Source organism: Crinia signifera, chromosome 1, assembly GCF_055691185.1.
Source record: "Crinia signifera chromosome 1, ASM5569118v1, whole genome shotgun sequence".
NCBI lineage: Eukaryota > Metazoa > Chordata > Amphibia > Anura > Myobatrachidae > Crinia > Crinia signifera.
The window spans coordinates 92,775,543-92,789,649 of record NC_139217.1 but is presented as its reverse complement, the minus strand read 5'-3'; the positions used below and the strand labels follow the sequence as shown (position 1 = coordinate 92,789,649).

General features: G+C 45.5%; 1 protein-coding gene across 4 annotated transcripts in view; it reads right to left on the bottom strand.

Annotated features, from left to right (window-relative positions):
• Nucleotides 1-13,883, bottom strand: part of LOC146058169 (EF-hand calcium-binding domain-containing protein 6-like) — a 118,685-nt gene extending 104,802 nt beyond the window's left edge. The window contains exons 1-2 of one of the 4 annotated variants that reach the window (XM_083170256.1): nucleotides 13,599-13,883; nucleotides 1,285-1,579 (exon numbers count right to left, since the gene is read on the bottom strand). In XM_083170256.1, the coding sequence (XP_083026382.1) occupies nucleotides 1,285-1,576 (292 nt within the window). In that variant the 5' untranslated portion in view covers nucleotides 1,577-1,579; nucleotides 13,599-13,883. Of the gene's footprint in view, nucleotides 1-1,284; nucleotides 1,580-4,316; nucleotides 4,441-13,472; nucleotides 13,543-13,598 lie in introns of those variants that run through there. The other 3 variants (XM_083170264.1, XM_083170241.1, XM_083170250.1) reach the window with 3 other exon arrangements.
• Between the last annotated feature and the right edge of the window lie 224 nt (nucleotides 13,884-14,107).

Genomic DNA, 14,107 nt, shown 5'->3' with positions numbered 1-14,107 from the left:
CTAAAGGTCAAGTCATGTGCATCCGATGCTTCCACTTTGGTACACAGTATGGACCTTATTCTGATTGACTCGCAAGGCTGCTAATTTCGCAGCCCTGCGAGTCCATTAGACGCCGCTCGCAGCTCTGTAGGTGCTTAGAAGCCTTACACCGGCCCTGAACCTATATATTAGATGTCATCACTAAAATAACCACAGGTCAGTGCTAGACTTTTCATAAAATGCTTCTGTACCAGGCCTGTCAAGTCACATGTATTTCAGCCAAGCAAATACAATCTCATGACCAAAGTGTTCACCCAGCGCTATCAATTCCAAAAATACTCAGTCTGTCGTAGACTCTTCTTTATGAACAGAGGATAATGTCTTGTGCTTGAATATTGTACATTTGAAACTTAATACACAGGCTGCATGACCCCTGACCTGGTGAAATGCCATGCTTTTTCCAGCGCATGCTCTTGCAGGCCAATGACAGAACGGCACAGTTACAGATTACAAGCAATAAAATGACAGTCCTTGCTGGATACAGTGCCCTATTAAGTATCACTATGTACAATATGTCAGCACAGAATGTTATCCACTACCATTGATAAGGAGGCTGCTGGTGTTGCTGCATTTATTTTGATATTGATTATTTTTATACTGAAAATATTAAGGGTAGTAGTATTGATTCTGCAGGGGATAAATAGAAGATGTCCAGCACATTTTAGGACAGGATGCATAAAACAACACATTCTGCATGGGATGCATCTCGCCACTCATCGCATGCATATCAGCGTTTATTAATGTTATATGAATGAAGATGTTAGCAAAGGACAGCGCTAGTGGTAAGAGCTGAAAAACTGAGCTGTTATCATGGATTATTCATTTGCTTGCCTGAGGCACATAAAGTGTAATCCCTGATAAGTGCTGGCATCGGGGACGAATTGGATAGCGTTGACCAATCTATTATCTGCGGTCAATTACCACGCATAATGAATTAAATGAGAGAAAACATACTAGTAATTCATGTTCAGGTGCAAACCATTTGTAACACAGCTGCTTCCCCAAACCTGTATATGAATAATTACTCAGGTCTAAATATATATAATGAGCAATATTGTACATAAATTAGAGTGTTAGGCTTCATAGTATTTAATATCAAAAGTAGCACATAATAGATTAATAGAAGTCTGTATAGAAACACTGTCACCAGAATAATATACACACCTTATTCTGTAAGCAAGGGTATTTTATTTGCACAAAGTGGTGCATAAGTGAACCATTATACAGATGGCGTTGTGCACTTACCAAATATGGGCAGCCTGGTCTTGTTTTGGTCAGGTACGATGGTGGTTTGAACACCCTGGGGGATATGATGCTGTGGTGTAAGTGGTAGGCTTCTGTCGCTATAGGAGGAGGATGCTGTATGAAGATTCCTTCTGGGGGGTTCTTCTTCCTCTGCCCCATGCTGTGACCCACCTGCCCTGGAAAACCCTCTAAGGGACAAGGTATCTGGGTCTCCGAGTCGGGATAAAGGGTGCTCAATAACAGGCGGACGTGGCACTGATGATCCAGGTGGATTATGAACACGACTGGACATCCTCTGTGGGTCAAACAGATCACATTAAACTGCGATGCGAGTAACTATGCTGTGGGTGGCATCTGCAATCCATAGTGAATAAGCCCCTGTGCCTGTTTTATGGTACACATTTACAGACTGTTATAGAGTTGAATATACACTAGTTTGCAGGGTGTACCCAGTGGTATAGCAATAGGGGTGTATGGGGAGCTACTGTCCCCTTCAGGTGGCACACTGGGAGCAAGGGACAAATTATTTGCAAAACATGTGTATTTAACAATGTTTGAATGCACCTTAGAGATGGCTATTGACCCCCAATGGCTTTCGAGACATCAATGGTCTATGGCTTTTTGAATGGCTTTGATATATAAAAAAAAAAACACAACAAATTGTGTTGGGACACCGATAATGCACCATCAATAGTGGTGTCATGATTTTAAAATATGTTATGTCTGCACATGCGCAAAACACAGCAATCGATGGCACAACCATCATTTACTTTCTGCCAATGTTTTAAACCCATCAACAGTAGAGATATTGAAGAAGGTCACAATACAATTATATGGTGGCAAGTAATTTGCAGACTGTTCCTTGCACAGAGCTTTCCCCCTTGCACTCAATAAGAGAATGCAGAGAGAAGATAGAATGATTAAAGGCTGACAAACATATTATCAGTATTATTCTGTGAAAAATGAGGGCACTATGTTGCATTCTTCTGTCATAATAAAGGGCACTATGTGTCATTCTTCTGTGATAAATGGGGACACTATGTAGCTTTCTTCTGTGATAAATGAGGGCACTATGGCCTTTATTCAGATCTGATCGCGGTACAAATTTGTTTGGAAAATGGGCAAAACCATGTGTACTGCAGGTGGGGCAGATGTAACATGTGCAGAGAGAGTTAGATTTGTGAGAGTTATTTTGTTTCTGTGCAGGGTAAATATGTGGCTGCATTAATTTTACACTGCAATTTAGATTTCCGTTTCAACACACCCCACCCAAATGTAACTCTCTCTGCACGTTACATCTGCCCAACCTGCAGTGCACATGGTTTTGCCCATTTTCCAAACAAATTTGTGGCTTTCTTCTGTGATAAATGAGGGCACTATGTAGCAATAATTTTTGATAAATGAGAACACTATGTTGCTTTATACTATACTAAATTAGAGCAGTTCTGTGGCTTTTTTGTGATAAATGTGGGCACTTATGTGGCATTCTGCGATAAATGAAGACACTCTGTGACATTTTTTTGTGATCAAAAAAGTGTATCATGTGGTATTTTTTGTAATAAATCAGGGCACTTAGGTGGCATTCTGGGATAAATCAGGGCACTGCGGCATTATTCTGTGATAAATGAGGGTACTTGCGTGGCTTTATTCTGTAATAAAATAAAGCAGCTCTGTGGCATTTTTCTTAAATAAATGAGGGCACTTATGTCTTTATTCTGTAAGAAATTAGGGCATTTCTGGGGCCTTATTCATTAATAAATTAGGGCACTGTGTGGCATTTGTTTGTTATAAAAGCAGGTATTATGTGGTATATTGTGTGATAAATCAGGGCACTTTTATGGTATTGTATGATAAATGAGGGCGCTATGTGGCATTATTCTGTGATGAATGGAAGCACTATGTAGCATTATTAAAACAGTGCCAGACACAACCTATTGCTGGTGCTACACAACCCCATTGGCAGTGCCACATTACAGTCTGCACCCTCTGCACACCCGGATGGCATGTGCTTTGCATGCCTATGGTCGTTTTGCTATAAAAATGAAGGTGCAGTAAAACTGGTCAAAAGGTCAACATGAGTTTTTTTCATGTTTTTTGTTATGTTGACATAGTCGACATGGACACCGTGTGTGTGCCGAGTCCCCTCGCTGCGCTTGCCATGCTCTGGGCGCGGGCATGAAATATCAACTGTCAGCACATGTCGGCCAGAAAACCCTTTCAAAATGCAAGTCAACCTTTCGACTGTCAACCCTGCCATTGTCGACCTAATGCTTGTGTCGACCTTTGCCAAGCACTGTGGACCTTATCCAAGTGTCGACCTAAGTCCTGTCGGCCTTGAGTGGTCAACCCCATGCATGTCGACCTATATAGGGTCAACCTAGTGACCGTATCCCTTACAAAAACATCCGAGATCGGCCCCTATTTCCTATGCCCCGTTTAGTTTAATGCACGAAATCCAGAGACATTACACCAACCCTGTAGTATTTCATGATGAAACAGCTGAATAAATAAATATATTTTCAAGTATTAAATAAACCCTTCTAATCTGTACATAGCTACATTTTCTGTCACTACTATCCTCCGTCAGCTTCATACCATCAACATTTTTTATTTTACAACAATCTGGCTTTTCTGCCTATAAACCTTCCCCGTTTCCATCATTGTCCTATTGTTTCACCTCTTTAAATAATAGGAGACAAACTGTAAATGCACCACATGAAAACACTGTAACAAAGTTACGGTGATTACAAGTAAGCGTGAGAAAACATTACCACAGTTTTTACCAAACTTATTTAAATTAAAAGCATCCATATTAAAAGTCTATTAATCACCCACAGCATGACTCTGATTCTGCACTCTGGATATATGGAGGACTGTGCATTGTAATTCAGTACACTCAGCTACATCCACAGCTACTGAATGGTATTCTAGCCGTAATCCTGCTTTTACTTTGTTCAGCAAGAAAAAAAAAAATAAAACTTTATGCTGAATTCTGCAAAGTATTAAGCGAACAAATCGTGTACAATACTTACTATGAGCCTGAATATGCAGGTCCCCTCTTTAATTCCTTATTATCCGGGCTTGCCTGCTTTGTAGTCCTCACAGTGTTTGGTGTAGTGTTGTTCTCTTTTATTGAACAGAGACAGGTTGCCAGAGGCAACAGAGACAGTTCTAAAATCTCCTGCCAATGCATTGTGATGGGAGGCTGCAGCCAGCTCTGGGAGGCCGAGCTGTCAATCACTGCAGTGACCAGCCCATACATTCAGGCAGTCCCTGTATATCTGTGAGGTGACAACAAACACGCCTTTGCTGCTCAGTTCCCAGGTGCTATTGATCTCTAGTAATGTTACTGAAATTAAGCACATACTCTATTTGTTTTGGGTTATGTTGGGGGATTGTAGTTATTTATCATGTTCTCAATATTATTGCGTTGACAGTGTAATTGCCTCCTGTAATAAATTTCTAGTTGTCTAAATTAGTGTCTGTGATGTCAGAATGTCAGTGGTCAAAATCATACTTGCCTACTTTCGAAAACTAGTTTCAGGGAGATTATAGTTGGTAGTAGAATTTTGCACAGCGCCCCATTGAGGGGGGGGGGTGTCATGCTCCACCCAAAGGGGCGTGTCTGGTTCATTATATGGAGAGATTGTGAAAAGAGATTGTGAACGTGGCACCTAGAAGCGTGGGTGTGTACGGCTACATCTGAGAGGAATCTTGTAAAATGACTTATATCCAAATGTAGATGAGCCCCAAAGCAGTTAGTAACAGCTACTATACTTGGTAAAATGCTGGGAAATTGTGCAGATGATTTAATGTAAATGTATCTATCTCTCAGTCCTTTTTTGCCTAAAAATGTAACAGTGTAATGTGGGCTAGGTGACATGAGGGAGATAGCTAGACTATCGAGGGAGAGAGGGAGATTGCTGTTATTTCAGGGAGTCTCCTGAAGAATGCAGGAGGGGAGGTAACTGGTCAAAATTTTGAAAACATTATGTTGATAGGCCTCAAATGTCGACAGTGAGATCAGCACTGCGCTAAGCTTCAGCCACTGCCCAGCTCCTGCTGCCTGGCCCCACCACCTTGCTAACGTCACGCCGCATACAGCCAGTTTGCCGGGGGCAGGGCCGGGCAGCGGCTGATGAAGTGTTCAGTGGCGCTGGCTGGATCCGGGAGTCACAGTGGTGTTCATTTTTTTTAGGGAACCCCTCCGCCAAAAAAACTCACCCAGTGTGAGTGCTCCCTAAAAAAAACACCATTGAAGGGGTTAAGGTAGACAAGAAAAATGTCATTATTCACAAGTTTTGCCATGGATAAAAGGCCGACATGTTCAGGTCGACATTTAACAGTTAACATGTCGGCACAGCATATGCTTGGATAAGAAGAGCTGCTACAAAGTAATGGGGGGTCCCACTGACCCCCTCCATCAGATGTGAGCCCGGGTAATTAGTACCCCCTCTCTCGGCACCACTGCCCACAAACTCGTGGTTTCCCAACCTCCACCATTACACTGCAGGTTTTATGTATATCTATGCTTGAACACAGGTGAATCAGGAGTTATGTATTAAGCATTGGAGAGAGGTAAAGTCGACAGAGACAAAGTATCAGCCAATCATCTCCTAACTTCCATTTTCAAACACATTCTGTAATGGTGGTAGATAGAAGATGGTTGCTTTTATCTCTGTTGACTTTATCTCTCTCACAGGCTTAGAACACAGAACCCTTCAATAATACCTCAGTCAATTTATTTACCCATCCAGACTCAAAGATATCCTCAAACTAACAAAAGATAAAGCAGGTGAGGATCAGTTTCATGTAAGAGCATTATCTAAAGCAATATGTACAGTATACGATTGACCCTTTATATTTAAAGTTGCTGGCATATTTTATTTCTAGTGATGGACGAAAGCAATAAAATGTAACATGTTTATAAGTAGTTGAGTGCTGTTGTATGTTTGCTTTCTGATACTGCTCCATTAGGTGCACATAATACAAATTTATCTTTAGTGGAATGTAATTTATATGTGTTCAGTCAATGTTTATACTATGCGACCGCAACTAAATCATGACAGAGAATAAGTGCACATTGCACAGAAGCCTGTTGACTTTCCTGTGTACATTTATTCAGCTTTTGTACTTCCCAGTCACCGGAGCTCATTGCGCACCTGTGTTTTTGTCTTTAGCTATTGCTATGTAAATTTGCTTATGTCTATGTCTCAAGAAATAAATGGAAGACTGACAGACTTACTAATCACAATTAATAAATAAACACCAGAAAGTTTCATATTTAATCTGAAATTGCTAAGATAGCTATAGGTAGCCTAAAGGCCCATACACACTAGGCGACTTTGAGCTGAAAGTCACTCAAAACACCCGGTTTGAGCAGCTTTCTGCTCACAGCCGCCCCGTGTGTGTATGCCCTGGCGATGAGCGGTGAGCGCTGCTGCTGCGCGCTCCCGCATCATCGCAGGGAAAGCCGCACATCTGCTGGTAATACCAGCAGATGAGCGGCTTTGAGGATGGCTTTGCATAGCTCTGTGCTATGCAAAGCCATCCGCCTCCCGATGTCGGTGCCGGGCAGGGTGAAAGCCATTCAGTGTGTATGCTCTGAGCAGCTTTCCCCCAGTGTTGAAACCGATCAATGCTGTCCATACACGCTGAGCAAAATCGCAGTGTGTATGGACCTTTACACAGGTAATGTGGCTGATTAAAACCGGGTCAAATGCAGGCTTGAATTAAGCCAGCCATGGAATCTGTTTAATTCATGCATGACTCAGTTTAAAGGTATGGTATTGTAAGCCTAGCTAAGTGGTGCCATGGGGAAGGGAAGTTACTGCGGGGTCCGGGCAGAGGTGGCTGGAAGCTTGTAGTGCTATATGCCGGGCGGCAAGAAGCGCTGCTGATTTTGAATAGATTGACACTGATTGGCTGAATTCTTTCTGCCAATCAGCAGTTGAAAAGTCTTTTCAAAATCGGCAGCGCTTCCCTCTCCACAAATAGTACAAGCTCCCAGCCGCTGCTGCCCGGACCCCGCTGCACATAGATATGTGTGTGTGTGTGTGGGGGCTAATGTTCTGCCCAGGTCCCCCGCCAATGTTAAGACGGCCCTGTATCTATTGACCTTCCCAGAAATTATTTTGATTTATTTCTCTAATCTATCTATTATTTGCTCAATCCATCCCAACACCTAATTCAACGCCTCAAACTCCTGGTACGCTAATTTCAATACTCAGACTTGTTGTAGACATTGTATATAAAACTTGAAACTTTTATGTTGACATGGTGAAGCCTAAGGTTAAAAAAATATGGATATTAAGCTTTAAGAGATAACATTGTGAATTTCTGCAGATAGAAGTTGGTCAAGATAATGGGGGTTATTCAGACCTGATCGCTACTGTGCAAATTTGCAGAGACCTGTGATCAGATAGTCACTGCACAGACAGATTGAAAACCTGCACAGTGCAGGTCTGCAAATGACTTGCGAAAAAATCGTGATCGCCGGCCAGCTGCTAATCCATAATTATTTTACAGTCTCTGCAAGTTTTCCAGTCTATGATCCTTCCACAAATCTACATCACACCTGCATTTTTCCAGACACTCCCAGAAAATGTCAGTTTCCACCCCAAAATTATTTTTAAATTCCGGAATAAACTCATACAGTAGTGTATTACAACAAACTATTGCATACAGTGCTCACAGTGGAAGAATGGAAGTGTTAACAAAATTGTGTGTGGGTGGTGGCAGTGGCGTAAGTTCGTCCCAGTTGCCCGGAGGCAAGATAAATATTGGTGCCCCCCCAACACACACATACACACCACCTTATATAAATATATGTATGTATGCATGTATGTATGTTATGGATATTATTTCTAGAATAAAGAGAGTGTGGCATCTATGGTCCTGCTAGAAGGAGAAGACAGCCACAGAAGTGATATAAAAGGTTTTCAATTAACTGATTAAAACTCACAGTGGAGGAGAGGTGCCCCCTTGGGAGCAGGAGCCCGGCGGCAGATGACTCCATTGCCTCCCAGAGTTCTGCCTCTGGGTGGTGGTGTGTGTGTGTGTGTGTGTGTGTGTGGGGGGGGGGGTTAACTCTTCATATCCCTGCACATGGCATGCAAATAAATGGACCTCCAACTCGCATATAAAAGTAAAAAAAAAAAAAAGAGAGAGACAAATTGGGAAGAGGTGTCCACCCCTAAGCTGCAACACTTAACTCCCGCATGGAACCTGAATGAACATCTAAATCCTGATATATCAGACTGAGTTACATAAAATAATTAGAATTACAGAGATAGCCAGATAAAGGACACCCAACCAGTTACCCTACATAGGGGGGTATGGGCTATGTTACCTGTTTTGAGGCAGCTGTAAGCACTAAGGGGAAAAGGGGATGTCCACTAATTGAGATGTTCTCAACTAAAGCTGGGTACACATATGTACAATTTCATTTTTCTTGCGACCGTTCGATCGACCGAATTCACGTTCGGCCGTCCGAAACATAAGACCGATCTGCGCGTACACATATGTACAATTTTACTTGCGACGTCCGATGTACTCCCGTCCAATCAATCGCAAGAAAAAGATTGTACCACCGTACACACTCTCCCGTTCTGGCTATTCGCACGATAAAAATGTACACAACATTATCATAATGGGCTGGATTAAAAGAGCATACCAAAACGAGGCGTGATCACGGAACAAAGAATCGTTCGTGTAGTACAGTGAATAGAGCCGTGACTATTCAGATCCATTGCTAGCTGTACAGGATATACGTACGTACGTTCGTCTATCGGTGCATTTGGGCCTTTTTAATTATGAGCTTGAGGAGAAGGAAGGCTCGTGCGTGCATTTTGGCTGCTATGGCCATTAGATTGCAGGCTATTAAAAAAAGAAAAAGGACCAAGAATCGGAGCTGCTGGACCAGAGACTGGCTTCTGAGGAGAGACACCTTCTCCCACATGCCATTGCTACAGGAGATACGGGAGAACAATCCTGATGAATCCTGATGAAAGTACGGGGGAGAAGACTTCCTGTTGTTTACATGCTGCGCTGATGGAGGGATGACGCAGCTAGTCAACACCCACATGGGCGTGCTGCTTTTGGGAGGAATGATCGCAGGAACGGGCTGCATATCGATCGAACGTGCGTACACATGTCACTTTTCTTTCGATATGGAGCCGTCCTGTCGGAAGAATATTAAGCAGCAAAGAACCTGCGACCGACCGACCGTGGACGGCCAAGAGCGTTTTTGGCCGTTTATCGATCGCAACGAAGGGATCGGGACAGCGTACACATATATACAATCGAACGGCCGTTCGTCCGCAGATCGGAAGAACGGCCCGACGATTGTACATATGTGTACCCAGCTTAAGATCCCAGTAATACCGAGCAGAGGTGTAGCATGTATTAATGGTGCTGGGTGCACGTGCATGCTACAGCACCCCTCCACCCTAAGTGAGCATGTGGGGTTAAATTAAAGGGGAACAAAAATAAAAACTAGGGGAAGTATTAAATTGGTTCATGGAGGGCTAGATATTGCATTCATTACATTAATTACACAGCTTTGTGTGTACAAAATAAAAACAGTAACTTCTCCTGCCTTGGCCCCTTGGTCTTCTGCAGCACTGAGCTCTTCATAACTGTGGTGGTGTCTCCTCCTGTTCTCCATTTAGAGAGTGTGTGTGCTTGGGGGGGGGGGGGGGATTTAATAGGATGAGAGATTCAGACAGTGAGAGATTTGGTAAGACATTTTTAAAGCAGCAATCATTAACACTACAAAACCAGTTTAATTGTAAATTAATGTAATGCTGCTTTCAGACCGCATAACTGGCTTTGACCCTGTATTTGGAAACGTTTCCAAAAACGGGTCTGCCAGATAAAACCCCTTTCACACCGCAGCACTTAAACGGTATATTACCGTTTAAGTGCCGATTTTTTGACACTGGCAGACCCGTTTTTGGAAACTTTCCAAATAAAGGGTCAAAGCCAGTGCAGCCTTCAGCCCTCCCCTCCGTGCAGCTCCCCCCCCCCCCCTCGCGTGTCGACCGAGAGCATGTCGACGCCCCCCCGCGCATGTCGACGCCCCCCGCGCGTGTCGACGCCCCCCCACCCCACCCCGCGTGTCGGCGCCCCCCCCCGTGTCGACTTACCCCGTGCCGGTACCTCCGTTGTGGACTGCAGCTCAGTATGCTCGGAAAGCACTTATGAAAAAAGTGTCTTCCAGAAAATGGCTGCCCCATAGGAAACCCTGTTTAAAAAAACTGTCTTCCGTATGGGGGGCAGCCATTTTCTGAAAGACACTTTTTTCATAAGTGCTTTCCGAGCATACTGAGCTGCAGTGCCGGGAACCACAACGGAGATACCGGCACGGGGTAAGTCGACGCGGGGGGGGGCGCCGACACGCGCGGGGGGGTCGACACGCGGGGGGGCCGTCGACACGCGCGGGGGGGGCGTCGACACGCGCGCGGGGGGTGTCGACACGCGCGGGGGGTCTCCAGTGCTGTGAATACTTAATGAGCGCTCATTAAGTATTCACTGTGCTGAATTTAGGACCCAGCTCATTGGCTGGGTCCTAAATACCGTTTCTGAGCCGATTTTTGCGCTAAAATACCGGTTCAGAAACGGGTAGGACCCTGCATTTTAACCGGTTAGAAAAAACGGCATTTTCTAACCGGTTAAGTGGGACTGGACCTTTCAGACCGCACACATTACCGTTTTAAAACGGTAAAAAAACGGCAATTTACCGTTTTAAAAGTGCGGTCTGAAAGGGGCATAAATGATTTGCTGCTTTAAAAAAACTCTCACTTTCTGAATCTCTCCCTGGATATCATGCTGTCATGCATGCTGCACCTGGAAACCAGGTAGTGCTAGGCAGATAGCTAAGAAAATGACCTAAAATTGCAACATGTGTATGCCCCTTAACAGTGACGTGCGGTGAGGTTTGTGGTTGGTGAGGCACTGGCTTGGCGGAGCCAGTGCCGCCAGGCTCTGTGGGGAGCATTATGTTCAGGATGTTTCTGCACTGGCAGGCAGGTGCAGTAGCTGCCCCCTGCATAAGCAGCAGAGACCTGCCAGAGCAGCTGCTGCCTGTCAGCGCAGAAACAACCTGGACCCAGCGCTCGCCACAGACCCATCACCACTGGCTCCACCAAGCCACCATGGGGTCTGCTCACATACCTTTTCACTTTAAAAAAACAAAAAAAAACATGCAGCCAAATGTACTAACTAGCCTCTTAGGGGACAGACTTGTGTGTTTGTGTTGTGACAGAGGTGTGTATGTGTGTAAAGTGACAGGTATGTACGGTTTCTGTGTGTTTTCTGTAAAATAAGTATATTTTTAAATGAAGTATACAGTATTGGCCCAATGTACTGGCCTCTGAGTTCACTGGCTGTGTGGGGTGCTGGCTGAACTGAGTTTTTTTTAAAAGGGCAATCATTTACAATGCATGGTTTTGCCTTGTAAATGTCTGCCTCTTTAAAAGAACCTCTGAGTTCAGCCAGCACCCCACAAAGCCACTGAACTCAGAGGCCAGTACATTGGGCCAATATACTTAATTTAAAAAACACACAGAAACAGTACACACCTGTCACATTACACAAACACACACATGTCACTTTACACAAATACAGATACACACCTCTGTCACAGCAACACAAACACACATGTCTGTCTGTCCCTTAACACAAATAAACACCTACTGTATGCCACTTTATAAAAAACACAGCCCCCACCCGCCAAATTACCGTTTAGCCAGGCACCGCGGATACCCAGGCAGCAGTGACTGCAGCGTCCCGGGACAGGCATGCAGACCTAGAACAATAGCGCCGGGTGGGAGGGAGAAGAGACCCCGGACAGTAAGGGGAGCAGACTGTGCCGGTTCCTGGTGGCCAGATAAGCGGGAGCTGACGGCTGAGCGGCTCGGCACAGCTCCGCCCCCCACCCCCCGGCAACAGGGCCGGACTGGGACCAAAAATAGGACCTGGCATTTTGAGCACTCAGGCCCACCTGATTGTGCTTCATGACGCCATATGCAAATTAAGGTGCTGTCCGCTCAGCACAGTGATGCTCAGGAAGCCGTGCTCACTGCTGCTGAGCAGGAGCGTAACTAGAAAATTGTGGGCCCCATAGCTTCTAGAGACCCAGCCCAGTCTCTGTATTCTGTGACTTCCCTGTCACTCTGTCTCTCTTTGCTGGGAATCCTCTGGATCTCTCCCCTCTGTCATCTCTCTCTCTCTCCCAGCAGCAGTTTATCTCTCTCTCCCAGCAGCAGTCTCTCTCTCTCTCCCAGCAGCAGTCTCTCTCCCTCCCAGCAGCAGTCTCTCTCTCTCTCCCTCCCAGCAGCAGTCTCTCTCTCTCCCTCCCAGCAGCAGTTTATCTCTCTCTCCCAGCAGCAGTCTCTCTCTCCCTCCCAGCAGCAGTCTCTCTCTCCCTCCCAGCAGCAGTCTCTCTCTCTCCCAGCAGCAGTCTCTCTCTCTCCCTCCAAGCAGCAGTATCTCTCTCCCTCCCAGCAGCAGTCTCTCTCTCTCCCTCCCAGCAGCAGTCTCTCTCTCTCTCTCTCTCCCAGCAGCAGTCTCTCTCTCTCCCTCCCAGCAACAGTCTTTCTCTCTCTCTCTCTCTCTCTCCCTCCCAGCAGCAGTCTCTCTCTCCCAGCAGCAGACTCTCTCTCCCTCCCAGCAACAGTCTTTCTCTCTCTCTCTCTCTCTCTCTCCATCCAAGCAGCAGCAGTATCTCTCTCCCTCCCAGCAGCAGTCTCTCTCTCTCCCTCCCAGCAGCAGTCTCTCTCTCTCTCCCTCCCAGCAGCAGTCTCTCTCTCCCCCTCCCAGCAGCAGTCTCTCTCTCCCAGCAGCAGTCTCTCTCTCTCCCTCCCAGCAACAGTCTTTCTCTCTCTCTCTCTCCCTCCCAGCAGCAGTCTCTCTCTCCCTCCCAGCAGCAGTCTCTCTCACTCTCTCCCAGCAGCAGTCTCTCTCTCTCCCAGCAGCAGTCTCTCTCTCTCCCTCTCTCAGCAGCAGTCTAACTCTCTGTGTCCAGACTCCCCTATCACTCTCTGACTGTCTCTCCGTTCCTGCACTCCCCCAGCTCTCTGTTAGCATCTCTTTCCTATCCCCTCCAACTATCTCTGACTGTCTCTATAGTGTGGCAGGCTGCACTGTCTTTCCTGTGTGTCTCCATGCTCCTATATCTCTCTCACCTCCATTCCCTTTGCCAGCACACGCACGCAGATGACACTTCCTGAATCATACTATGCTCCTGCATGCTGCTGCCTCCGTCCAGCCTCTGTTAAGCCACTGGTTCCTAGTGCCGGCAGATGGCTTACCTTGTGATAGTAGTAATAAGTCGATGCAGTGCAGCGATTAGCACATCAAGGAAATCGGCAATTCAAGTCAGCAGACGAGCTGTGCAGGGGGTCCACCTTAAAAACTAAACTGTGCTACAGTATAAGCGGCACCTCACCTATAGAAGTGCCATCGTTCAGGGACGCGCTTTCTGCCTTTATGAAAGCTTCCCCTGTCACTGAGACACCACTGTGTCCAATCACTTCTGCCTCAGTGACAGGGGTGTGCTTTCATATAGGCAGAAAAGCACGTCCCTGTCACCGAGGCACTGCTATAGGTGCCGCCTATACACATTTTTTAAATGAGCTTTTACAGCTCAGTTCTCAGCCCTGCCCACTGCCCGCCCCTGTGTCTGTAACTTTAATATAGACAGCGGGAGGCATCGCTCTTGATGCCTCCTTAGCTAATAAAAAAAAAAAAAAAAGAGTAAAAATGATTCTAATAATACAAAGCATATACTTATGACACATAATATGTGTCATAAGTATTT